Source organism: Colias eurytheme, chromosome 8 (assembly GCF_061535395.1).
Source record: "Colias eurytheme isolate Ceu_HAF_F1 chromosome 8, ilColEury1 Martin Lab GWU primary, whole genome shotgun sequence".
NCBI classification, from domain to species: domain Eukaryota; kingdom Metazoa; phylum Arthropoda; class Insecta; order Lepidoptera; family Pieridae; genus Colias; species Colias eurytheme.
In genome coordinates, this window is record NC_142987.1 from 2,516,911 (window position 1) to 2,543,658 (window position 26,748).

General features: G+C 35.0%; 4 protein-coding genes across 5 annotated transcripts in view; 1 reads left to right on the top strand and 3 right to left on the bottom strand.

Annotated features, from left to right (window-relative positions):
- LOC149906327 (WASH complex subunit 1-like) overlaps window positions 1-124 on the bottom strand; it is a 31,222-nt gene extending 31,098 nt beyond the window's left edge. Inside the window, exon 1 of the mRNA XM_090104359.1 lies at window positions 22-124. The gene's annotated coding sequence lies outside the window, so the exon portion shown is untranslated. The remainder of the gene's footprint in view (window positions 1-21) is intronic.
- A 429-nt stretch (window positions 125-553) lies between these two features.
- l(2)k05819 (transmembrane protein 94-like protein l(2)k05819) lies at window positions 554-20,239 on the top strand. Of its 2 annotated transcripts, XM_090104361.1 has the most exons (27): window positions 554-766; window positions 1,210-1,466; window positions 1,874-1,981; window positions 2,434-2,582; window positions 3,068-3,220; window positions 3,612-3,820; window positions 4,106-4,325; window positions 4,553-4,756; window positions 5,170-5,354; window positions 6,191-6,314; window positions 6,745-6,879; window positions 7,108-7,253; window positions 7,854-7,984; window positions 8,577-8,653; window positions 8,835-9,031; window positions 10,163-10,264; window positions 11,927-12,059; window positions 12,361-12,522; window positions 12,883-13,011; window positions 13,220-13,299; window positions 13,504-13,627; window positions 16,651-16,773; window positions 17,708-17,875; window positions 18,901-19,177; window positions 19,464-19,557; window positions 19,756-19,926; window positions 20,053-20,239. In XM_090104361.1, exons 1-27 carry the CDS (start codon window positions 654-656, stop codon window positions 20,123-20,125), a joined length of 4,044 nt encoding a protein of 1,347 aa, XP_089960487.1. In that variant the 5' UTR covers window positions 554-653; the 3' UTR covers window positions 20,126-20,239. The 2 variants fall into 2 exon arrangements, with proteins under 2 accessions (XP_089960487.1, XP_089960488.1); XM_090104362.1 differs by lacking the exon at window positions 10,163-10,264.
- A 93-nt stretch (window positions 20,240-20,332) lies between these two features.
- lic (dual specificity mitogen-activated protein kinase kinase lic) lies at window positions 20,333-23,070 on the bottom strand. Its single transcript, XM_090104363.1, has 3 exons — window positions 22,716-23,070; window positions 22,379-22,544; window positions 20,333-21,433 (listed from the first exon to the last, which is right to left on the bottom strand). Exons 1-3 carry the CDS (start codon window positions 22,781-22,783, stop codon window positions 20,657-20,659), a joined length of 1,011 nt encoding a protein of 336 aa, XP_089960489.1. The 5' UTR covers window positions 22,784-23,070; the 3' UTR covers window positions 20,333-20,656.
- A 569-nt stretch (window positions 23,071-23,639) lies between these two features.
- On the bottom strand, window positions 23,640-26,690 carry LOC149906331 (DNA excision repair protein ERCC-6-like). Its single transcript, XM_090104586.1, has one exon. It carries the CDS (start codon window positions 26,554-26,556, stop codon window positions 23,767-23,769), a length of 2,790 nt encoding a protein of 929 aa, XP_089960712.1. The 5' UTR covers window positions 26,557-26,690; the 3' UTR covers window positions 23,640-23,766.
- Window positions 26,691-26,748: the final 58 nt, after the last annotated feature.

The following is a 26,748-nucleotide window of genomic DNA, read 5'->3' on the forward strand; positions in this document are numbered from 1 at the left end:
CGTAGACTAACAATTACTTACATAAAATTAAAAGAAAAACTTTGAAATGTTTCCAAGTAAACGCCAACTTCACTGCGATGTCGACAAGTCGATATTGAAATGTTGCCTATATTCAAAATATTTTCTTAATAACAAAACAGTAATAACTCAATTAATAATTTTGAAGTAAAATTCGTGTGTGGTTTTTTATTAACTATACAATAATACTATAATAATTATAGTTAATATAATTCAATATAACTTTATACTGTGCTTCGCACCATCGCATTGGTAACACCAAAAAAACGTTCAACACTCGGCTATCAACACAGTTAATAGTTATCAATTATTTATTATCTGAACATTACCTGCATAAACGGCAAACTCTGATATTTTTTTAAACAAAATATACTGAAATTTATATCTACAGTTTATCTTATGATATATTATTAATTTTAAAAAATGTGATAAAAAAATAGAATATGGTCCAATTCTCTCTCATACATTTTTAAACTTAAAGGTATTTCAATCTTGAATCTACTGCTTTTGTCAATGTCCTGTGGTCAATGTCATTGTCATCATTCTCCTGTGTTTACTGTTTTTGAGGATTTACAATATTTTTGTATAAATAAATTTTAGAAATAGCAAATAATTATGTGATTTAATAGTTAAAAATGGGAGATCCTAATGAGCAGATACTTGGGTATTCTACAAAAAAAGCACTAACAAAATTGCGAGATGATATTCAAGCAGTAATAAAGGAACACAAACAAAAAAATCCAATCGGGTAAAATATTATATAATATAAAGTTTTTATTAAATGAAGTAGAAGTACGTTGTGAAGAACTTTTAGATCTTACGAATAATTTAGGCTGGAACATATACTATGGAATTAAAACATCTAAGTACCTACTGGTATTTACTATATCGAAAAATTTAAACAGGACCGCTCGTATAGGCCTTTCCGATCATATGCCAGCTCATTATCTCATATTTCCAACAGAACATTATAGATTTCGAGCATGTATATAATTGTAAAATATATTATAATATGATTAAAATGATAAATCTTAAAAACATACCTTTAAAAGTATCTTCTTGTATATATGTATTCTATTTATTCGATTGCAGACTGATAATTCTACAAGCACCATAATTATGCTATTATTTTTATTTTCATAATGCAGTGCTTTAAAATGGACATCAAATAACATTAATTAAATATTACAGGTTTGATATCATCCGTAACATCATATCATTTGCCTCAGAGAAAGTTTTATTGTCAGGAGTTGCATATACCGTCACAATAATTAATATAGTATGTTTAGTTCTAACTTATTTAATTGGAGGAACTATTTTGGCACAAGGAGACTTATTGTGGGAGGCATTGTTTTTGTTTTTTATACTTGTAATTAACTTTTTGGTGGCCTTGAATGAAGAATATTTACACAGGAACGAGATACCTCATAGAGTAGCTAAAGTACTTGGTAAGTTATTTTTTGAAGTGAAACTTCTTTATTTTCGTTATGTGTGACATTTTTCCGTTACATGCCATCTTTTTCTTATCCCTACCACGTATTTCTGTAAAGTTGCATATAGTAAATTATTTTTTGAAAAATAAGGTCATAAAGAAGTTTCACTTCTTATGTGTGTACACTAGTACACGCACACATTTTTTTAGTAATATAAATCACTATATCTCACAATCAATGTATCTCACTGATCAAAACTAAACATATGTATCTCTTAAAATATGTGTAGCTATAGTATTTATTGCTTATTTTCAAAAGAACTTATAAAAATACTTCTTATCCATTTAACATGTTATTTACATGGGTATTTAACAATATACTTGGTATTAAAGACTATGACAAGTATAATCATTCTATTCCAGATACATTAAATGAAGCAATAGAGTCATGTAAGTGGAAAGAAGAGTTTTACCCACATTTATGTGCACCTTTCTCACCTTGTGTCATTCTGCAGTGGACATACAGAGATGGTAAGCTTCTAACGTCTATTTGATTTTATACAAAAATAAAACTTGATCATAGAACTAGGATTTATACATATTTGTTATAAATTACATTTTTTACTGATTGAATTGTGAAGATATTTCACCAAAGGCAAATCTATACTAATACATATTATAAAGCTGAAGAGTTTGTTTGTTTGAACACGCTAATCTCGGGAACTACTGGTCCGATTTGAAAAATTCTTTCGGTGTTAGATAGCCCATTTATCGAGGAAGGTTATAGGCTATATATCATCACGCTACGACCAACAGGGGTGGAGCCACGGGGGTGAAACCGCGCGGAGCAGCTAGTCAAATATAAAAGACTATGTATGTAGCATTTAAAATATATGAAGATGACAAGTAGTGTATATATTTAATCATAAACTTTATTTATTGTACAAACAAGTACATATTCTCATCTTTATGACATATTCTAGGTACAATAGTGAATCTTCCATGGGCTTTACTAGTGGAAGGTGATATAATAGTTCTCCGACCAGGTCAAGAAGTGCCTGGTCACTGCCAGGGGCTGCAGGCTGATGATCCTGAGATGTTCTTTGGCCAAATATTTACGCCAGGGTCACAGGTGATTATAAATTATTAAATTACTATTGGCTTGCTGTGTTTTTTAACTTATCTATACTAATATTATAAAGAGGAAAAGTTTGTAATTATGTATGTATGTATTGTTTTCACGCATAAACTTCTTAACCGATTTTGATGAAATTTGGCACAGACAATCTTTAGACCCTGAGAAAGAACATAGGCTACCTTTTATTGCGAAATATGTACCACGGGCGAAGCCGGGGCGGACCGCTAGTAAATACTAATGCTTATGTAATTCCAGAATAATGAAGCTTCCTTGGTCTATAAACTACAAACATTAGTGTATCTATAAACAATATTTTTTAATATTAATTTAACATAATATGAATGCAGAAGCTGATTCTTAATTATATGACTTTTTGGCAGAAAAAAAAATAACAACATTAAATTTCTGTAAAAATCTAGTAATTTGATTTTTATCACATTAATTTCTTGTAAAATATAAACTTTCTCATATTCTTATAGGTAAAAGAAAACTCCAATGTGCCACGATCGCGAACGCCTCATCCAAACAGAGCGTACAAAATGTGTGAAACACCATACTTGAAGAATTTGAAACTTGTTCTAGAACATTCTACTACAAGACCTGTCACAGTGTTTGAGAAACAGAGGTACTTGGTGAGTTAGCTCATTGTTCAATATAATTAGTTAATGCAATATCTTTGTTGAATTAAAGCACAGAATATTGTTTACTTACCAATAAAATTAGTGAAATATTACGAGGTTATAGTTTATTTTTATTTGAGACTAAAAACTTATGATTAAAATAAAACAAATTTCTTGGCTATATTTACAGAAAATTGACAATATATGTACTTGCATATTTAAAAATCGAACACAATTACCTGGGATAGTAGATAAACACTGAGCACAAACTATAAATAACCTTACTGTGGTAACTTGTATTTTATTTGTTCAACTCAAATGTATCTTTCGTACATTAACTTTCTGTATAGTGTAAAGAATGCAATTCAATTAATTAATTGATATGTATGTATTATCATTTCAGTGCACAGTAAAAGTGATGGAAGGCATAGTATTACCGCTCGTGATTATCCTCATGGTAGTGGCAAGTTTCTTCCGCCATATATACCACTTGCCCGGCGTCGCTCATTGGACGGAGATATACTTCTTACAAACGATCGCTGCGTCTTTGCCCTTGTTACAAATTATATTTCCTATCGCATGGGTGTCGTTGAATTGCTATGGGCTTGCTAGGTAAGTTTATCTAGAACGGACATGAGTAAACTTGAATGGTGTGTCATGAAATCGAATTTATGACTACCTTTTTTACAAAAAATGCCTCCCAAAAAGATAAATTTTTCGTATAAAATTTCTACAAGAGCTTCTTTCTACAATTGATATTGTTGCTTTTTCAAATTAGACCTAGATTTCCTTATTCAAATATATTTTTTTTTCGTTTCGCTACCTTTTTTTTTCTTAAAATTGGCGTGTTTCTGGACAGATTGAACAATAAATCTAAATTCAAAATTCAAATTCTAGATTCAAATCATTGTCAGAAGTGCGCCAAAAGTACACCCGTCCGAAATCGTGCTCTATATCAGAAGACGCAAGCGATCCTCTCATTAAAGCGCTCAGTGAATCCAACCTTAAGCCACAGAGTATAAAAACGTTGAGTAAAACGTTCTTCAATATCCTGATTGGTAGAGAAGATATGGTCACTAGAACGGCGAATATTGTACATGTTCTGGGATCATTATCGGTAAGTTTAATAAAGAGACTCCAAATTGTTATAAAGCTAATAAGCTTGTTCTTGTATCTACAGAATAAATAAATATAACATAATGAAAAAAACTTTTTTTATTCGATTCTGATTTGATTGTTATTCTTTATGAAAAAGAAATACGAATAATAGGAAACACTTTAAATTTTATAGTTTCCCGAGTCACCTTAATTGTTGTTAGAAATTAAAAACTGCATAAATTTCAGGCATTATGTTGTGTGGACAAGAAAGGCATATTATCATGGCCGAATCCTACAGCAGAGAAAGTGTTCTTTCTTCGCAACTCAAGCCCAGCGTCGAATAACTCGAGCAAGACCAGTTTAGTTGGATCTATGGGCCACCAAAGCCAAACCACGCTCGATCAGGCGGCAGAGAGCAAGCCAAATACGGAGCCATCTACTATTGTTGAGGTATTACTTGCTTTTTATTATGTCGTTTTTATTTTAGGTCGAGTTGAAGGAAAATGGATTAAATTTGGAATTGAATAATTAATATATTTTAATAAACTAAAAAACATGCTTAAACTCAGGATATTATTGTATTGTCACCGATCCATAATAAGGGTCCAAAGTTTGAATTAAATCTGTCTGATTTTAATTCATCAGGCCCCGGAATCACAGACACAATAGAAAATCTATTGTGTCGCGGTCGGATCTGGCCGATCAGGGCTGAATGGGTTAAAGTGGGTCAAAATTATGTCTAAACGAGTCTGGAATCATACAAAACAAATTTACAGGTGAATCCTAAAAAAGCGTGTTTATGGTTGAAAATCCGTATAATTTTTTTTTTCAAAAATAGCTTTAAAAATCCCGTCTCATTGTAGGTGCTGGACCTAACGCACGACCAGAACGCGCCGTTCCGCGTGGAGTTCGACGAGCAGCGCTGGCGGCAGCACCTGGCGCGGCTCAAGCCGCTGGGGCTGGCCGCGCTGCTCAACACGTGCGCGCCCGCGCACACGCACACCTACGCGCACTTCTGCGCGCACCTCACGTGCGAGGCGCAGTACAGGTATGTGTGTACAGATATACTATACTAGCTTACCGCCCGCGGCTTCGCCCGCTTGGTCTAAAACCTAATAAATTATATACTAAAACCTTCCTCTTAAATCACTCTATCTATTTAAAAAAAAACCGCATCAAAATCCGTTGCGTAGTTTTAAAGATTTAAGCATACAAAGGGAAATAGGGACAGAGAAAGCGATTTTGTTTTATACTTATACTATATACTGTACATGCACACAAACGTACACAATCATACATACACAAGCCCATACGTACCCATTCCTGTGAGGAGCGGCATAGGTTCGCACACTTACGCAACTCGCACGCCAGGCGCAGTGCGTGTAGACACGCAACCTACAGACAGTTGTGTAAATACTTACACGCATATACAAATACTTTTGTTAAAATAATAAATTAATGAATGAAAATTGTTGTCCATAGAAACCAAATATTGTGAATATTATTGTAAGAGCTTTGTTAATAATATAAAAAAGCAGTACCATCTAATATTTAATTAAATAAATAAAAATATCATGTACACCGTCTCAAAAGCCAATTAAATTCCATCTTGGCTTGTGTATGTTTTATGAAACAAGTTCAATTTTCACATTTAAATGAAAAAAATTAGTTGTCTGTGAAGTCGGTTTACTGACGATAGTTGAACGTGACAACGTCCGATTATGCTTCTTTGTCGCTCTTTCCGCGCTCTCGCTTGCACTTCAAGTCTTACACGGAACGCCTCAGAGCGAGGTAACGCCGCATGAGTCATGTTTTTTCGTGCGTGCAGCCGGCTATATCGAATTATAAGACGTTGTCACGTCAAAAATATTATATTATTTTCAGTGAAGATTTGGTGCCCGTAACAAATCGCAGATGTCTCTGTGAGCTAGCGAAACAAATTGGCTTCACCGATGCTGTAGCAGACGCGTACCTTGTGCAAGAATGTTTAGCGGTTTTTAGGCACTTGGTAATTATACTTTTTAAGATTATCTAATGAACGTCATAATGTATTTTTTTAATATGTAATTTAATGTAATCATTTTACTCATTAGGTAAAGTACTTTCGATATCAGTTTATAGTTTTTACACGCTTTATATTAGCTTCACCTGTATGTTTGTTTGTAACCGACTTTTTGGGCGCGATTTTGACCCACTTTAAACGGCCAGATTTCGTTCAAACTTTGTAGATTTATTGAGGACCGATGACAATACACTAATTTGATAAAATTTTCTATTTTTTAGTTCGGTTTTCTATAAAAAGCGTGTTTTTTAGTTTTTTTAAACTATTATTATTATTTTGATATCTGTAATAGTTACGGAATAATCGCCTATGCAAACTTAACGATTAGATCCGATATATTCGATGCAGAAATTACATTTTTACTCCATTGTTATAGCAAGCAGACACGATAAGGCGCGAGACACGCTTCGTGCGTTCTTTGCACTTGAGCACGCGTGTGAAAGTGCCCTTACCGCACATGCTGGCTGTTATAGTGAAGGATCAGGCGAATCAGCTGCAAATGTTGACACAGGTTCGTGGGATTTTAATTTTTTTTTATAAAAAAATCTTTTTTTTTTGCAATTCAATTATTGAAATCACAAATAAAATGAGAATATTAAACCTTAATTTTCTAATTTTGAATACTTCTACCCTTTTTTCGTTAATCTTTTAGTGTTTTAGATGTTATTTTTGCTAGGGCAAAACCAATCTTATGGCGTTTTATTTACGACGCATTTTTTTTTGTATTTTTATTATACAGGGAACAGCAGATATAGTACTGGATTCGTGTGTAGACTACTGGAATGGGAAAGACCTAACCCCAATATCGCCATCGGATCGCAAGAAAATCATCGATTTCTACCAGAGAAATTCACTGACTGCTTATTGTACTGCATTTGCATACAAGTAAGTGAATAATTTTAAATATATTCGTTTGAAACATATTTTAAAATAAAGGAAATTTTGTTTTATTTATAACTCAAGAATGGCTGGACGAATTTTAATATTTAGTTTGATGTATCTGTTATATTGCCCCATTCCAAGCGGGAATAAGAGTAAACACACGCGAAATTTGAAAAATTTGCAAAAAAAAATGTCTACCAAACGAAATCCAGGCAAAAACTAGTGCTTGTTATGATCATGATGTAATAATGAAATTCCAAATTTCAATTTCGTAAATAATTATATTAAAACTAGCTTTCCGCCCGCGGCTTCACCCGCGTTTTCAAAGAAAAACCCGTTCCCGTAGGATTTCCGGGATAAAACCTATCCTATGTCCTTTGTCGGGTATCAAAATATCTCTATACCAAATTTCATGCAAATTGGTTCAGTAGTTAAGGCGTGATTGAGTAACAGACAGACAGACAGAGTTACTTTCGCATTTATAATATTAGTATGGATACATAATTGTTACATACATGCCGCTAATGGCGGTATAAAATCAACTACTATATCTATCGGTATCAAATAAAAAAAAAACATAATTTTGCTCCTTATTCCATACAGACCGCTAACCCGCGGTATAACATCAACACTAGCGCGCACATACCTCGAACTACCAGCTGACAGCCGCGCGCTATACGCTCCACGTGAACAGCGCTGGCATGATGCTCCCGCTCTACACTTTCACTCTACTGGTAATGTATACATACACACATAAAAATCACTTATAATGCACAAACACACACATATACGTAAATATGCACGCACATACCTCGAACTACCAGCTTATAGCCGCGCGCGAGAACAGCACTAGCATGATGCACCTTTACACTTCCATTCTACTGGTAATGTATGCACACACACACATGTATAAATACATACATAGACACACAGGCACATATACGTAAACGTGCACGCACAAATACGTAAAAAAAAGACGTATGGCACTCGGGGACTGCCGCGGTAAAGCTATTGCATAGCATGCCTTCAAGCCACACCTCCGTGCCCGTCGGAGTGGGGAGCGTGAGGTTTTTTCGTTACGGAATTTCTGGATTCGGTCCCCGCGCTCAAGGCCCGCGATAGAAGCTATGCAATAGCTTAACATGCACGCACCCACGGACACGTATACGCATACATGCGCATATGTACGTACCAAAAACAGAAATACAAAACACTCACTGTCATATGCACGTAGAATTCAAGCACACATAGTGCAATATGCAATAACAGAATATCATATATACCAATGTATTGAAATTTTCACGATATCGATCAATTCGTTTTCAGATTCTTTGCTCTTTAACGAGGTGACAGATGAAGATGTTAATGATGTTGATGGTTTTTTCGATCTACAATGTAATCAGGTATACAATAATTATTTTGTTATTAATTTCCATATGAAGCTTGAAAGCTGTCATTTATTTAGAAAAAATGCCTATATCTTTGAACCAAAAAATGTCTGGCTTTTATAAAGCCGCCCTTTTGTTTAACTGTTTTCTCTATCTTTCCTGCATATAATAAAATATAAGTAAATACAATTTCCAGGTGTTCATAGGAATGGTGACAATGCAGTACCAAGCGCAAAGTGACATGGTGGAACTTATAGAACGTTTGGAGCGTGCGTGTATCCGATTCGTTCACTTTAGCAAAGAAAATGAACTCAGATCGAGGGTTTTTAGTGAAAAAATGGGACTGGAGTCTGGCTGGAACTGCCATATATCGCTTATGAGCCAGCCGTTGAGGTAACCTAGTTGTATCCTGGAAAATTTGGAAGTCATTTATAGGGTTAGATTAATGTTTTGACTGAGTCGATTTTGGAAATTTAAAATTTTTAACTAAGACTTTGATATAACGCAAGTAAAATGTCTCGTAAAACGACGATGGACCTTAAAAACTTATCAATTTTTCTCTAGATTCTCCTCTATTCAATTTATGATTTGTACATATTTTGTGTGTAGCATTAACAAGTACTTTTCATCGGATCAAATGGGATTGAAAAAAAATAGGAATTCCTTCCTATTTTTTTCGACTAATGGTCGTAATAACACCACTGGAATCAAGCATGTTTTACTGACATGAAACGAAAAAATGTCAAAGATTTGTCATTGATTTTTAAGGGGAGCTCATAACATAATATAAAATGAAATAATTACATAATTTGTGGCAAGGATAAAACATCGTCCACGTTTGATACTAACAATTGGTTTGAATTCACGAACACAACACTTTACAAGTCTTCTGATTATATTTTTTTCTGAGCAACTGCGATTTTATTTAGGTCCTGAAAAATAGTTGATGTTGTGATCCTTTTACCAGTAAAACTACACTATTTTATTTCTAGTCATAGATAATGTTTTAGGAATCCATTTAATTTTAATACTGTTTTATTTTTTGTATTAGAAGATAGCTGGCTAATATGTCCCAGTTATGTTATTTGAATTTTGCATGTGTTTCGATGGTGTCTAATTTTTTTTTTAATTTGGTTTTTTGTAAAATCTTTAACAATGAGGACATGAATGCTTATACCCTTTAAATTTCAAGTTAAATCACTATAACAAACAGGATAATAAATTTGTACTCTGTGTATTTTGATAAATAATTAATACATTTTTAATAGTTAGAATATTTCAAAGATTCATTTTATTTTTTAGTATATAATGCTTTTCAGTTCCTTTTAATTTGTCTGAAATTTTCGTAAAATCCAAGAACTTACAGGATTTCTTCGATCAAAAATAATGCTTTGATAAACAGTTAAACTCAAAAGTTAAAGTCAATTTTATTACCGAATACTTAAATTTAAAAACAGAAAAATTATAACGCTATATATATCTAAGTGAATTCCCAATATAACCCAAGCGAGGTGTTGTTGACAGCAAGCCGAGCTCGCCGCTGTCGTCCCAAACGTTGTCCCGCGAGCGCCCTAACACCGCAACGCAACTCACTAGGCCCGATACGGGCGACGCCTTTGCGCATAGGTTCGTCTCGCTAGACAACTGCGATGTGTTACATCTCTATCGCGGACGAATTATTTAGAAATTTTATTTCGTTGACTCGTATTCGTAGTTAACATTTTTTTAGCACCAATGTAATTTTCACAAATCATCATCATCATCAGCCCAGTATGTTTCCAGTATGATCAGGCCGTAATCCACCACGCTGGCCAAGTGCAGGTTGGCGGGTTGCTCTAAAATGTTTTAAATCATGAATGCGAGACATGCGGCAAAAAATTGTCTCTTTTTTTCTTTATGTCTGTATTTAGTCTATATCTATCTGGCGCGTTTTTTTTTTTCAATAAATCATTTGCACGCGAAGACGAAGCTAAATTTTAATTTCTGTTTATGATGCCCTTTATTATTTACTTACTTTACTTTTTTATAAGACAAGCCTTGATGCTTTTACTCTTTAATTTAATTAGAGATGTGACATATCGCAGGTGCTTTTCTAATATTTTTCATTTATTTCACTCGTTTTGTAGATATCATCCGCTACATCGCTTTACGCCCACTGAGTTCTTTTTCTCTTTTTAATCTTATTTGCTACTTGCTTATGACTTATTTATAATACATCTTAATACTATTATAAAGGCGAAAGTTTGTAAGGATGTATGGATGTATGGATGTATGGATGTTTGTTACTCTTTCACGTAAAAACTGCTGAACCGATTACAATGAAATTTAGCACACATATAGAGGATAACTTGGATTGACACATAGGATAGGTTTTATCCCGGAAATCCCACGGGAACGGGAACTATGCGGGTTTTCCTTTGAAAACGCGGGCGAAGCCGCGGGCGGAAATCTAGTACTATTATAAAGGCGAAAGTTTGTAAGGATTTATGGATGTATGGATGTATGGATGTTTGTTACTCTTTCACGTAAAAACTACTGAACCGATTACAATGAAATTTAGCATACATATAGAGGGTAACTTGGATTAACACATAGGATAGGTTTTATCCCGGAAATCCCACGGGAACGGGAACTATGCGGGTTTTCCTTTGAAAACGCGGGCGAAGCCGCGGGCGGAAATCTAGTAATGTAATAAATTAATCATAAGCAATATAATTTCTAGCTGCTTGTTTTGTTAGCTTTCTCTAACACACAGCAAACACACACAAGATCACTTAAACACAAAACAATATAGCTAATCAAGTATCTATTTATCAATAGATACAAATGCATGGTTTTAAGCTTGTGTATTGGTACTTGGAACAATGTTGTCATAAATTAGGTCAGGTTATGGTTTGCTTCTACACGGGCTAATGCTAGTTATAATTCTTTGGACAAATAATGAAAAATAAATAGGTGATCCGTTCTACATGGTATAAACGGAAATTACTAACAATTTTTTCCCGGCAAACTTGATGACAAAGCTGAAGTTGGTGCTCATTTCTTTGTTCAATTGCTTTATTAAACTCCATCTCAAACCTAAGTAACGATATCACAGGCTTGAATTTCTGTATTTTTATTTTTTTTGAGTTAAGAAGGCTGTCGTAAGTTTGGCGGGAAATTACTTCAGCTCCCGGGTTTTGGAATCGCATGTCGCATGCACCATATTTTATCGCCTGAAGAAATATAACTTGAGTAGTTATGTATGAAAATCTAAAATATTTTTCTATAATATTATCTGTTGTGCAGCGGTAATATGGCGAATTCCAAAGTTTTGTCCATGTCGGCACCGGGAGCCATAAACTTGGAACAAGGCACGGTCAAATTTGACAATGAAATCAAGAAGAATAGAAATTCTATTACAGCACAAAACGCTTTTAAGGTAAGCATACAAAAATTGTTTAAAATTGAAAGATTTTTAATCCCCAAAGTAGCTTTGTAATAGACTATTCAAAAATTGTAAATATTTTACCATTGTATATACCCTATAGTAAAATATATTGACTGATTTAATTTATAACTTCACAGGCGTGTGTCTTATTTCTTGCACATAATTCCAACTTATAAAAAAATAAGTATATTAAAAAAAACATTTCTCCACAAAAATATCAATATACCCTCAAACATCGATGCCTACCCACACGGATCATAACCTAAACCGGTATGAACCCGGGTTGTTCTAGCACCTAGAACGCAACAGTATCCCCGGAGGGAGGATGTCTACGGACTCTGTACTAGACGGGGAAGAAGGCACCGAGTCGCCGGGAGACGCGTGCCGGTCACTATCCTGTCTTACCGACTCTACTGACCATTCTGCTCCACTGCATTTCGATATGAGCAACCGGGTGAGTGTTCCAGTAGGATTGTATTAGCTGTTCTTTAGGTTTGGGTCCGTTTCCTGATGGTCTGTGGTAAAATTCAATAGTATCCTGGGATGTTTTTAATGACATATAATAGCAAGTAATACAAGTTAGCAGAAATTAAAGTCGAGACTTTCTTTCTTTGAAAAACAAAAAAAATTTGAAAATGCTTTAAAACGACTTTGCTCTGGTCACAAAACCAGATAGTAAATGGTATTTTTTATTTTTTTCTAAGCTAGACAAAACATAATATTCCTTTTACAACTTCTCCGTTATTTCTGTAATATTATTATAAACACCAACATATTTCCTTTTGGTTACAATTATGTTTAATTCTACTTACAGGCCAAATTACCTCGCGGCATTGAGAACATTCGTCCTCACATAGAACAAGTTGACAATGTGCCTTTACTTGTCTCTCTGTTCACCGACTGCACTCCGCGATCTGTACAAACAATGATACAGATTATGCAGGTAAGTTATTAAGAAATAGAAAAAAGTATCCTAGTATTATTTTCAGTAGGTAATAATGTTTAAATATACTATATTGGACTGTATGTACTGGACGTTTTTAGGTGAATTTATGTCCAATAGATGTCCTGTGTTTTTTTTTTATTTTGAAGCAGTTAACTTTTAGTCACAAAATTACTCAATGTTACTTATACTTATGTAAAACTTCCAGGATTACGGTGAAGTGGTTTGCGTAATGGGATCAGCGGCCAATTGTCTGAATATGGAAATATTCATGCAGGCTGATGCAAGGTGAGATATTCTGTACGAAAATTTTACTTCTAGATCTAATTTCCGAATAAAAATATTGCTTCACTTATTCAATAAAGTTCGACGCAAATGTCTCCATCCATTTTTTAACTGTCAATCATATTAATAGTCTGATTAACGAACTATGAAACGTGGAATTATTCCTCGGGTATTTCTTTACTTAAAGCGTGAATATATTTCTTATAGCGTTGCAGTAGAGCCGCTATATCCAGTACTATGTCAAAAGTTGCCTCCATACAAAATACCGCAAGACTGCATCGGACCAATAGATTTGGCTCGAGCTTTGAATTCACTGCCGTGTTCTTTGTCGGTAAGGTTATCTTTATATTGACTTTAAGTAAGACAGTTTTGACGAATTAAGAGTATGAGATTTAGCTAATGTTTATATGGAGTCAAATTTCAAAAAGATAAAATGTTTGATAAACGTGTTAGACGGTAGACCCCAGTTACCAATTGAGGATTATGTGTCTTGAAAATCAATAATATAATATGCTTCTTCCTGTAGTTTATGGCACTTTTCAATTCCTAGGAGATATTGATATCGTTATATGTCACATTTATATTATGTATATCTGATTTAAAGAATAGGGAAATGAACCTAATCGTCTTTCTTTAAAATAACATTTTGGAGAAAGACGATTAAAAAAGTTGAATTATATTTAAATATTACTGTCTGATTTGACTCCTGGATGTCAATTGAGAAAGTAAATAAAAGTATCTTTAAAAAACATGTAATAATGGATTGGTTCACTGAAATATACTTGTAATAAATTGCTCTTGTCCTGCTTATTTCCAATGCCTAATGCTTTTTAATTTAACCTGATACTATAGCATTAGTATTGGCTATAATAACCATCACTACATAGTATAAAACAATACAATACAATACAAAGTCGCTTTCCCTGTCCCTATGTCCCTATGTCCCTTTGTACGCTTAAATCTTTGAAACTACGCAACGGATTTTGATGCGGTTTTTTTTTAATAGATAGAGTGATTCAAGAGGAAGGTTTATATGTATAATAACATCCATTAAATAGTGGACAAGTACTGTTATTTTTGAGGTTTCTAATGTGATGTCGTAAAAAATTACATTTTTTTGAAAACGCAGGCTGAACCCTACGAGTTTTATCAAAATAATGTACTAAGTATTATACACATTGAAAAGGTCTACAGAAAAGTCCGCGATGGTATATGTCTATCTCCTAAGGCTAACCCACAATAACTTTTTTTTGTCATTTACTTTTTACGACAAATAATGGCTAATTTTCGATGCGATTTTAACCAATACAGCATTAATCCTTAACCAATTAAATACCTTGAATACATTGTTCATTTAATATAGATCTATATGGCCCTTTACACCGTATGATTTAAGTGAATATTTTCGAAGATATTACAGATTTAAAAATTGCGGGACGTAGCGTTTGCGGCGGTACCGGCCGGCCACACCCGGCTATATCTATTTTATACCCGTGCGAAGCCGAAGCGGGCCGCTATGTTTTTATATACAACGTTTACAGTTTTTCTGTAGTGTATTTAGTATCAGCATTGCACCCGTGCAAAGCCGGGGCGGGTCGCTAGTATTCAATACTCCATATATGTATATGTAACTTTTGCTTACCAGTATACTTCGATTCGAAGAATATCTGCTCCATGTATGTTATCTATGCCTATCTTACCTTGTACATTTCCTCGCATGCCGCCTTTAAAGTTGAAAAATAAATGGCAACACAATTCTTTCACCAACTACTGCAGTTCTCAGGTATGGTATTTATTAAATCAACTGTAAATAGTATAGTTTTGGTATACTAAGGATATTTACATATAACCTATTGAAATATTTGTGTAAGGCATTATTTAAATTCATCTTCAATGCAATAACATATAGCTTATTTATTATAAATGAATTTCATTTTAAATGTGTCTCGACAATTATTTCGTCCTAAATTTTGTAAAACCTTAAATTATCTCTTATATATTGTACTTCCACATCTTTTTTCCAACCTTTTCCCCTAGCTAACAGATATTTAAACAACCATGTCATAACAATCTGTATATTTAAAATTGAGTTTCGACTATTCAGAGTTCAGACATATATTTGTTATTATAATAATAAAAAAAAGTTATTTTCAATCTGTTTTTTTTTCAAACTAAGCACTTAGTTCAAATAGCAAATGGCTGGTTCACACTTTGATTAGTGCGAGTGCAGGTGATTAGTGCGAGTGCAGGTGTGTAGTGCGAGTAGTGTCCAATTCAACTGCGAGTGCAGGTGATTAGTGCGAGTGCAGGACAATGGTGAAATTCGCGACGCTACACACTACGCTAAACACTAAACACTCCTGTCCAGACGTGTTTAGGCAGGCACACTGCGAGTGAGGGGGAAGGGAGGGCGCGCGGGACGTGGCTACTCGCAGTCCACTCGCAAAAAAATAGAACACGCTTCTATTCACTTTACTACACAGCCTACTAAACACTTGCACTAATGGCTGGTTCACACTTTGATTAGTGCGAGTGCAGGTGATGAGTAGTACTACGTGTGGACAGCGACTGTTTAGTGCGAGTGTTTAGTAGGCTGTGTAGTAAAGTGAATAGAAGCGTGTTCTATTTTTTTGCGAGTGGACTGCGAGTAGCCACGTCCCGCGCGCCCTCCCTTCCCCCTCACTCGCAGCGTGCCTGCACTCGCACTAATCACCTGCACTCGCAGTCAATTGGACACTACTCGCACTACACACCTGCACTCGCACTAATCACCTGCACTCGCAGTCAATTGGACACTACTCGCACTACACACCTGCACTCGCACTAATCACCTGCACTCACACTAATCAAAGTGTGAACCAGCCATTATGGCTGGTTCACACTTTGATTAGTGCGAGTGCAGGTGATGAGTAGTACTACGTGTGGACAGCGACTGTTTAGTGCGAGTGTTTAGTAGGCTGTGTAGTAAAGTGAATAGAAGCGTGTTCTATTTTTTTGCGAGTGGACTGCGAGTAGCCACGTCCCGCGCGCCCTCCCTTACCCCTCACTCGCAGCGTGCCTGCACTCGCACTAATCACCTGCACTCACAGTCAATTGGACACTACTCGCACTACACACCTGCACTCGCACTAATCACCTGCACTCGCAGTCAATTGGACACTACTCGCACTACACACCTGCACTCGCACTAATCACCTGCACTCACACTAATCAAAGTGTGAACCAGCCATAAACAGTCGCTGTCCACACGTAGTACTACTCATCACCTGCACTCGCACTAATCAAAGTGTGAACCAGCCAAAACTACCCTCGCATAGTATAGGAGAATATTCCATTCGATCATTCTCACACCAGATGGCGCGCGAGACGGACGTGTCTCTATTCGCGCTGATCACAATGTCGCGCCACTTCACCGCGTGCTTGTGGAATTGCACGCAGTTCTGGATCTGTAGCGCTTGTTTTATATCGCTGTTGCAGGTACGTGGATGAATATTTTTTAAGTTATTTTTTTAAGTTGAGTGATACGATAGTGATGAATACAAATTTTCTACAATATTTATTATTTTCAGACTTCTTATCTTGCTTGTTGGTTTTATAAATGTTCTTATACATAACTTGCAGTATTGAACATTTTTCCAGAAATTTCGTGGTATCCATTTTAATGAATTTCGTCTATTAATTATTATGTATTAAGATTTTATATTTCATGTCTCCAACTTCAATTCACCGGAATAATATCCAAATATTTATTTACTATTATAGACCGCATCATCGGTTTCCATCAGGTCGGACTGTAGTCAAATGTATCATTTCTATTTGACTACATCCCAACTTTTATAAAAAATTATAAAGATGAAGAGTTTGTTTGTTTGAACGCACTAATCTCAGGAACTACTGGTCCGATTTGAAAAATTCTTTTGTTGTTAGATTGCCCATTTATCGAGGAAGGTTATAGTCTATATATCATCTCATTAAGACCAATAGAAATGAAGCAATGCGGATAAAACCGCAGGGCGCAGCTAGTCTTGCATATAAAAAAATTGGTTGTTTGTAAAGTAGGTTTACGATCGAGATGTTTACGTGATAACGTCTTATTGGTGGCAGCGCTCGAGATGAGACGGGAGATCGGTCCGTCTCTCTCTCGTTAGGTATACCTGCGATCGCGCTCGTGAGGTTTTGGTGTGACACAAGTTTCTGAACATGTCACCCGACTAAAATAATAATAATAAAATCTTTATTAGCAAGCAGGCCAGGTACATTAAAAATTAACAATCTATGTACTTACAAACTAATTACTAAAACCTACTAGCTAAAAGGAATGCCGCTCAGCATTTTACAGAGAAAGCATAGACTTTCACTGCAGAGCTGACTAAACGATTTTAAAAACGTTATCACGTCAAAATGTGTTTAGGTGTCGTCGCTGTACGCGTTCCTGCCGCTCGCGCTGAGCACGGGCGGCGCGGTGTGGAGCAGCGCGGCGGGCGTGCCGCTGCTGGCCGCCGCGCTCGCGTTCGCGCCCGCGCACCGACACGTCATGCAGCGCGCCGCCACGCGCCCGCCGAGAGCCCTCAACGCCAAGGTGTTTGACAAGTGTTCATCTAAACGTGTTATCAAACAAGATCAACAAGAAACATCGAAGTAGCAGCAGATGACCTAGTTTTTTTTAAACCATTTATTGAACAGAAGAACAAAACATGAAAATATACAGTAAAGCATCACATAAATCAGTACGATTTGATCGTGATGCATATTCATTCAAACGTCAATTATATAATATGTATAAACACTGTTTCATTACTTTTATAATAATTAAATTAGTTACAAAACACATTAAGATGGCAAGTGAACTACATGACAGAAAATAAATATGACATACAAGAGGGTACTATCGGAAAAAATAATTTACTATCACCTACTGTAAAAGTAAGTTACAAGTGGCAGGCAGCTTTCAGCTCAGTGATCGGTAATGGAAATTGTAGCGACACCTCGCTCTGAATCGCGCAAGTGAAATGTTTTCGCTACAGAGCATATATACAACTTTCCGACATCATTCATCGGGGCCTTAACGGCCGGCAGTCGAGTTGACTTGTTGAGGAAGGCCAATGCCCTGAAAAGGCTGAAACGCCATCGAACCTACAATAATAATTATTACAGCTTAACTATTATCTTCATCGTCATCCTTATCAGCATCATCATTTAGGCTGAAACGACATCGAAAGAACTACTGTTACAGCATAATTCTTAGTAAAATCTTTGTCATCATCATCCTTATCAGCATCATCGAAATCAACAACGCTACCACCGATTTTGACACAATTATTATCTTTCTCATCAATAATAGTTTAAAAAAACTAAAAAACACGCTTTTTATAGAAAACCGAACTAAAAAATAAAAAAAAATTATCAAAGTGTATTGTCATCGGTCCTCAATACATCTACAAAGTTTGAACGAAATCTGGCCGTTTAAAGTGGGTCAAAATCGCGCCCAAAGAAGTCGGTTACAAACAAACATACAGGTGAAGCTAATATAAAGCATGTAAAATCGAACTTATTCCTTCCTTCAAAATTATTTAAAATAAAAAAATAACTCAAATCTCCCAACAGATGGCAGTATTCGTGTTCTGGTGTTACGCGTGCAAATTCCTACCGTCCGTGATCTCAATACTAGTGCTATACGGGTTCACGTTGCGCAGTTTCTGTCAGCAAATAGCGGAAGTGACGAATGCGACGGACTGTTGGCTTGTGTATCCGGTAAATGTCGGCAACTTCACGGCGGAACATGACTTGACGCTGCGAAGTTGGCACGGGTGGGGGGATATATTTTATGATGGGTTCTACCTGGCGCAGCATATCACGCTCGCGCTGGTTACTTTGCATTTAAGTAAGTGGTAATGTTTTTTTGTTATTCTTTTTGCAAGTGCACACAATTATAGATAGAAGTAGCTTTAAGCGAAATTAGGCATACTGGGTAAATGTATCATACATTATAAATTTATAGCGCTATTTTATTAGAAAATCAAATCTATCCATAGCATCCAGAATATTCCTTAATAACAATTATTGTGAGCACAAATCTACTTTGATTTTATAATTCAAGCATTTTAGGGAATTGTGATAATGCAATTTAAGAATTTAGATCTTTTTACTTACATATTAATTTATTTCAGTTATCATATCATTGTCGTTTATACACCGACATTCCTCTCTGTGGCAGAGAGGGTTCTGGTCAAACAGGGTTTGGTCCGTGGCTGTTATAGTTTTGTAAGTATTCGACTGTTTCAATTTTCTGTAGTTCTAAATCGATAAACTATTGATTATCTAATAGCTGGAAAGCCCTTCTGCACTATTTATATTTTGTGTTCGTCGTTAAACTATTAATTTAATTTAGTAATATTATGTAATTGTATAAATTTGATTTATATTATAACATGTTCACATCTTACATCCATTACTATACAGGGTGATACTCCAAACCGCGTTCAGTACCGCACTGCTGCGCAAGCGCTACGGTGCGTGCGATATATGGGCGTGTCCGCAATACTACGTGCCCGCACCACTATGGGCCGGTTATGCGATATCGCCTATACTCGTGCTGTTATTGAACGAACTTATCAAGTACCAGGAGATCAAGTGAGTATGGGGAAAGGTTGGAAGTTCTAGGAGGGAGGGTACTTTTAAAATTTTAAAATTTGGAAAATTGTTTTTTCAAAGCAGTGTCTGTCTTAACTTATTAATTAGAGAATGTTTGCATTTCAGAGTGGATGAACGCAATCAGCGTCGTGCTCGACTAGACTTCGGCACAAAATTAGGAATGAATTCGCCGTTCTAACGAGCGATTCTTCTTCTAGTCAATTACGCTTAAATTTTACTATTAAATATAATTTTAATGATAAAACGACGTAACTAATATTATTTAAGAAATAAACGAGACAGTAATTTTTTATTTTGTACTTAACTTATTCAAACAGTCCTATTAAGCTGCCAATTTTTTCAATAAAAGTGTGAAATGAACTGTTGTTTCAATAAAATACCTTAATTGTAAACAAATATTTTATTACGACTAATTTCCTTGTGATGTGTTAGAGTTAAATGCTATACGTATAGCAGTCGTCATCGTAACAATACGCAAGCCAATTTAAGAGGCCACAGTTTGAGGTTAGCGTTACATTTGTTTCAAGTATGTATATCTATTTTTACGTAATTATTATCGCCTGTTACGTCACTACACATCTACATGGCTAACCTTTTGCTTAACATAAATTAATGTGTTAATGACAAGAGTTATGTTCTCTCCATAATCTAAATTGTTAGTTGCTAAACACTTGTACTTATAGGTAGGTAAAATAAACAAATCGTAGTACTAGGAGTCGTCAGGTATATCAAGTATTTCTTGAACAAATGATGCTACGTCTGTCTCCTTCTGACTGTGTTCCAAACAGAATGGATGTGTCAGTAAAGCGTCATAGTTGGGTCGTTTCTTGTAATCTTTTTGCAGCGATTTCGTTATCAAGTCTTCGAATTCGGGAGAGAATTGTCCAGTCGGAAGTCTTGGGGGGTCATCTTTGACCACTTGCTTTAACTGTTCGAAAGGAGTTCCCCATGTGTTGTAGGGGAATTTCCCAGTGGCTAATTCAATCAAAGATATACCGAGAGACCAGACATCGCTGCGGATGTCATACTGTCCTGGATTTCCACTCGGATCAATTCGTTCTGGTGCCATATATGGTTTGCAGCCAGCATCAATAGTTTTTGCAACTGAGTCAACTAAATATCCAGATATACCAAAGTCGCACATTTTAACTTCACCCTTTCTATTTATAAGTATATTAGAGGGCTTCACATCTCTGTGTATTACTCTTAATTTGGAGTGTAAGTAATGCAAGGCACTGACAACGGAGAAGGCGATTTTTCCAAGAATATTCTCTGTTATTGTTTTGTTATTTTTGTAGACTTTTGTATAGAATTTGTCCAAGCTCATGTCCATGACCTCCATACAGATCCAAACATCACCCTCTCGGAACATAGCACCATAGAAGTGAACTGTGTAGGGGCAAGCACTGGCTCTCATTGACACGTCGAGATCCATAAGCAAGCGTTTTAATTCCAGTGATTGGCTGTTAAATGATGCGGAAATTCTCTGAAATAACAGTAAATTTTATAATGACTTTATGTAGAATTGTCATTGTAATGCAACTTTTATTAAATAAGGTCAATATTTTTGTTCAAACAAACTTATTTTAGGAATTAGTTGAATTAGAATAGGGTTGTATAACCTCTTGCTATGCACAAAGCATAAATGAAATAAGTCCTTTAGAGAACAAATCATTCTTTATGAAATTGCATAGGTCAGCAAGTAATATCATTGCTTTTCTTAAGGAGTATATAATTTATTGGGATAAAATTGAAAAACTGTTTACTTTACAAAGCATAAATATAAAATCAAAACTATTGCATCATTATACATTTTAAAGTGAAACTTTTATTACATCGTCTCAAACTTTTTGGTCTGTGTAGCGCATGTCGCGTGACGGTCGGCTGCCGAGTGGGTATACCTACTCGGCAGCCGACCGTCACGCGACATGCGCTACACAAAGCAGTGTTCGGAACCGTTCGAACAGTTTCACTTTTACCGTGGTTTCATAAAACCACACAACATTTTTTTTGAGTGCACACCTAAAGTACATTGATCATGGTTTAAACAAATTCATATTTATGTAAATGAACATGATTTAATATTTTGTGTATGTTTGTTATTTACATAGTGTTTTAATTAGTTAACAACATTTTTATAGTTTTTGGAAAACTGATGGCCCTGTTTGAAATTTGGTATTTAGATCAATAATAGACTGGATAGGTACATGCTTATCTAATTTCTATAGAGCTACCATTTCTGCAATCCAATTTGAAAAATAATGTATTGAAACTGATCAAGTTCTATTTTGTATAAAACTGTATACTATTTTGTTATTTTAGTGTTCAATTCCAGTTAAATTTGATAATAAAAATCAATAATAATAGATGAAATATGAGACAAAGTATTCAAGCCCTAAATTGTACATAACCTGAGTAAAAAAATATTTACCTTAACAGCCATTGTGGTGTTACTGGGTTTATGATGCATCTTCTCAACAATACCATAAGCCCCTCGACCAAGGTCACATATTTTTACCAGATCATCTGCATGTACAGTAAATGTCTTATCATCTACTGTGATAGTTGTCTGCTTATCCAGATTTCTTGGAGGCGTCCTAAAAGGAACAAAGGCTAGTTCAAACTTTAAAAAGCTCAGAATAATCAAATTGTTTTACTTTGACAACCCTAAAAGCAACAAGGAAAATCATAAACAGATTTGATAACTTGAATTTTAAATTTTCGTAATATACATGTATGAAATTTAAGATTAATATTGTTCAACTCACACATCCACTTGCTCCTCCTGAGGTTTGAAACTAAAACCAGGCGGCGGAGGTTTTCTTCTGCCTGACATATTCGGTGCTATTTACGAACAATATAACACCGATTATGTCTCAAGTATGTTTCCAATAGGACCCAAACCAAATCACTAACGCGATATGATTACATTCACAATTTTCCACGAATAAAGTCGACCATGTTAAATTATATTTTTAGAAAATTGACACAAATTATAAACGTCGTGCTTGTTTCTCACTGTAAACGATTTTCTTTAGGTTTTCAATGAAATCAAACCTCGATCTTGATTCTTGACTTTAGTCCTCACTCCTCTTCCTCTTGGAATGTGACGTTTATGAGATAATGTTGCCACGCATCCACGGCATATAGACGCATTATAAATTACCAGTACCATAAAAATCGTATAATTTCAAAATTTATGTTTAGCGATAAAAATCTATGTAGTCCATTGAGATCACTTGAGATATACATATGGAGACGACACCGCCTACATCACTTATGTTCCGCTCAACATACGCCATATGGCGTAACTGCACGCTCACTTTTTATTTGTTTTAAAGTGAAACGCATCAAATATGCCTTCGTGTGTTACGATATTGCACAAATAATACAAATAATAAGGAAAAGTGCAAAGGAATATAACTTTCATCGGTAAGTACCTAACTAGATAATAATTTTTAAAACTTAGTTAGAGCAAAAAAATGGCGCACAGATTTTGTTCGTGGTGTCTCCTCCATACGTAGTAATATTATCTCAATGATGTAGTCGCTTTATTAAGAAAACCTTGTGTGTTAATTATATAGGTACTCGCAGTTCAAAAACAAGCAAGTATTATGTAATTATGAAATTTTGTAGAAAATATTGTGTACCTATAAATACTTTTGGTTGATAATGATAACAAAGAAAACGGTTATAAATATTTATTTCGATGAAAATAAGTTTTGTATTTATTTCCCTGAATTAAAAAAATCACTTATATTTAAGTATCACAAAGTATTAAATAGTTTATGCTTAACATAATATTATTATATAAAAGGTTTATGACGAAAATTTCAACGCCTTTACTGCTTTTTTAGCTTTCAAAACAGCTTCTTCTTTCATTCTAAGCCGTTTTTCTTTTTCCGCCAATCCCACAACAACATCATGTTGTAATGCATTTTTAACCCCAGCCTTAGCAAATAATTTTGTTAAAACATAATCATCATCATTCATTTTCATTTCTGATTCTTTTTTGCTCTTTTTATGCTTTACTTTCTTAATAGCTATCAGATTTTCTATTTCTGTTTCGCCTTCGGAATGTTTTCTCTTTCTTGATGTATTGGCAGTGATAGTTCCATTATCTCCAACTTCAGGAGCAGTTTTGTCTTTATCTAATTCAGTGTCCATAGTCTCATTATTAGGTACTGATGCAGACTCAATCTTTTCACTGTTTAACACTTCATTAATTAAATTTTCTTCATAATCTCTTTTAACATGTTGGTTTACAATGTCTAATTCAGAAAGGACATTTTCAAAGGGAACATTAACTTCCTTATCATCTAGAGTATTTTTTGTTTCTGCTTCTTCAACTTCAGGTGGATTTAAAAGAATATCTCTTTTTTTCTTATAAGCTTCTCTAGGATCTTCTGGGGTAGTTACCTTAGTTTCACATGATTTTGATATTTTCTTACTAATTTCTTTTGCTAACTTTCTCATAGCTGCTAACTTATTTTTAGTGAATGAGTTCCCATTTTTTACTTTTGACTTCTTTTTTTCATTAATATTTACTTTTGTGTGTTTAAAAAGAGATGCTGTTTCTGTGTCTCCTTCACAATTGAGTTCTTCTAAAGTAAAAAGACCCTGTAAAGTACTGGTTGTAAGAACATTTTTTTGATTGGGATCCACAAGTATTCTATTGCTTAAAAAGTTTTTAAATATTTGTCTTTGATAAATTTTTTCCTCAATGGTACCAGCTGTTAACAGTCTGTACACAGTGACATCCCTTTGCTGTCCTATTCTCCATGCTCTCTCTTTGGCTTGATTATCAGTTGCTGGATTCCAATCTGGATCATATATTATAACTCTGTCAGCACCAGTCAAATTCACACCTAGACCACCAACCCTTGTTGTAGCAAGAAAAACTAAATATTCAGGATTTTCATTGAAAGTCTTAATTAAACTTTGTCTCTGCCCAACACTGACACTACCATCCATTCTTAAATATTTAAATTCAAAATTCTGTAAATGCTGTTCCAGAATGCACAACATAGCTCTTGATTGGGTAAAAATAAGTGTTCTGTGTCCTTGTTTTTGCCATATTTTAAGCAATGAATGAACAACAGACATCTTTCCAGACCTTTTCCAATGACCAAAAGATTGATGATCAATTTCTTCTGTCTCATCAAATGCTTCATACAAGTAAATATCTGGATGGTTACAAATTTTCCTCAAAGTAGATAGAGCAACCAAAATTCTTGCTCGCAGGGGTTCTCCAAACCTACTTTCTTTATCCAAAATACCACGGACTGTTGCACTCATAAGATAGCCCATGTACAAGTCTTTCTGCTCCTGACTAAGTGCACAAAACAGGACTTGTTCATTCTTCTCTGGCAAGTGAATGAAATCTTGAACTTCAGCTTTAGTTCTCCTCAGCATATATGGAGTTATTATTGCTTTAAGGGCCTTTGCAATTTCTAAAGCAGTGGCCTCCTGCATATCTGTAGCATTTGCATAACCACCTTGAGTGATTGGGACGGCAAAATGCTCCATGAAAGCAGTATGTGTTCCCAACAGACCAGGTCTCATAAAGTCAAATAAAGACCATAGTTCCTGCAAACTATTCTGCATAGGCGACCCTGTTATCAACAATTTATGTGGAGTATCAAATTTCCTGACAAGTTTACTGACTTGAGTGTCTGGATTTCTTATTTTATGTCCCTCATCCAAAATTATATAGTGCCACTTTCTAGTTTGAAGATCTTTAGCATATTTCACTACCCCTGCATATGTTATCATCAATATTCCATGTGATTCATGCAAGTCTCTAATGAGTTTATGATGAGTGCCGCCATGTGAGCCAGCTTGGTGTAGTACTGCAATCCTCAACGAAGGGTTCCAATAATGGAAATGGGATACCCACTGGAATATGACTGTAGCTGGTGCAACTATGATAGAAGGACCTAGTCCTCCCCAAGTCCCACTATCTGTATTTGCCAATCCAGACAAAAATGCAATTATTTGAACAGTTTTACCTAAGCCCATTTCATCGCCTAATAAACCACCACATTGAGTCTGATGTAGTTCCCATAACCATTTGACGCCAATTCTTTGATACTTATACAATTGCTTCCATATGTATACAGGTACACATAAACCATTTTGAAGTTCATGTTTTTCATCAGGGTTTTTGTTACCGTCTAATATATATTGAATGTCTGCTGACATATATGATGGGTTTGAATTTCCAGCTTCAATTTCACTTAAACTTTTTCTCCAATTTTCGACTCTCTCATTATAAAGTTTGATATCACCGTCATCTATTATTTTCTTTATATTTTGTTTAGAACGGGAAGATGTAGCTAAGTTTGGTAAGCGCACTTCAATTTCGTCGTCAGAAGACGGAGTATATTCCTCATCTTCTTCATGTTCTGTAGACTTCTGGCGTTGGTCTTTACATTTACTAGAACTTTGTGATATTTTTGAATGTTTATCTTGTTTCTTAGCTATACGACCAGCAGCAGATTTACTTTTATCGGAAACTTGTTCCTCATTGACAATTTTTGAAACTTGTTTTTGTTTAGCTAATTCTAATTGGGTTTCTAGATATTTATTTATTATAATATCAACCATTTTATTAAAATTATTCTTTCATCGGCAATAATAGGTAACAATTACTACAACAACAGTTTTCAATTCTAAAACTTTGTCTAACACTATTGTATTTTGTAAATTTAAAATAATATGCCAAAAGAAAACACTCGGTATTGTACAACCTGTGACATAGACTATAAAGATCACAGATTAGAATATACAAAACTGTAC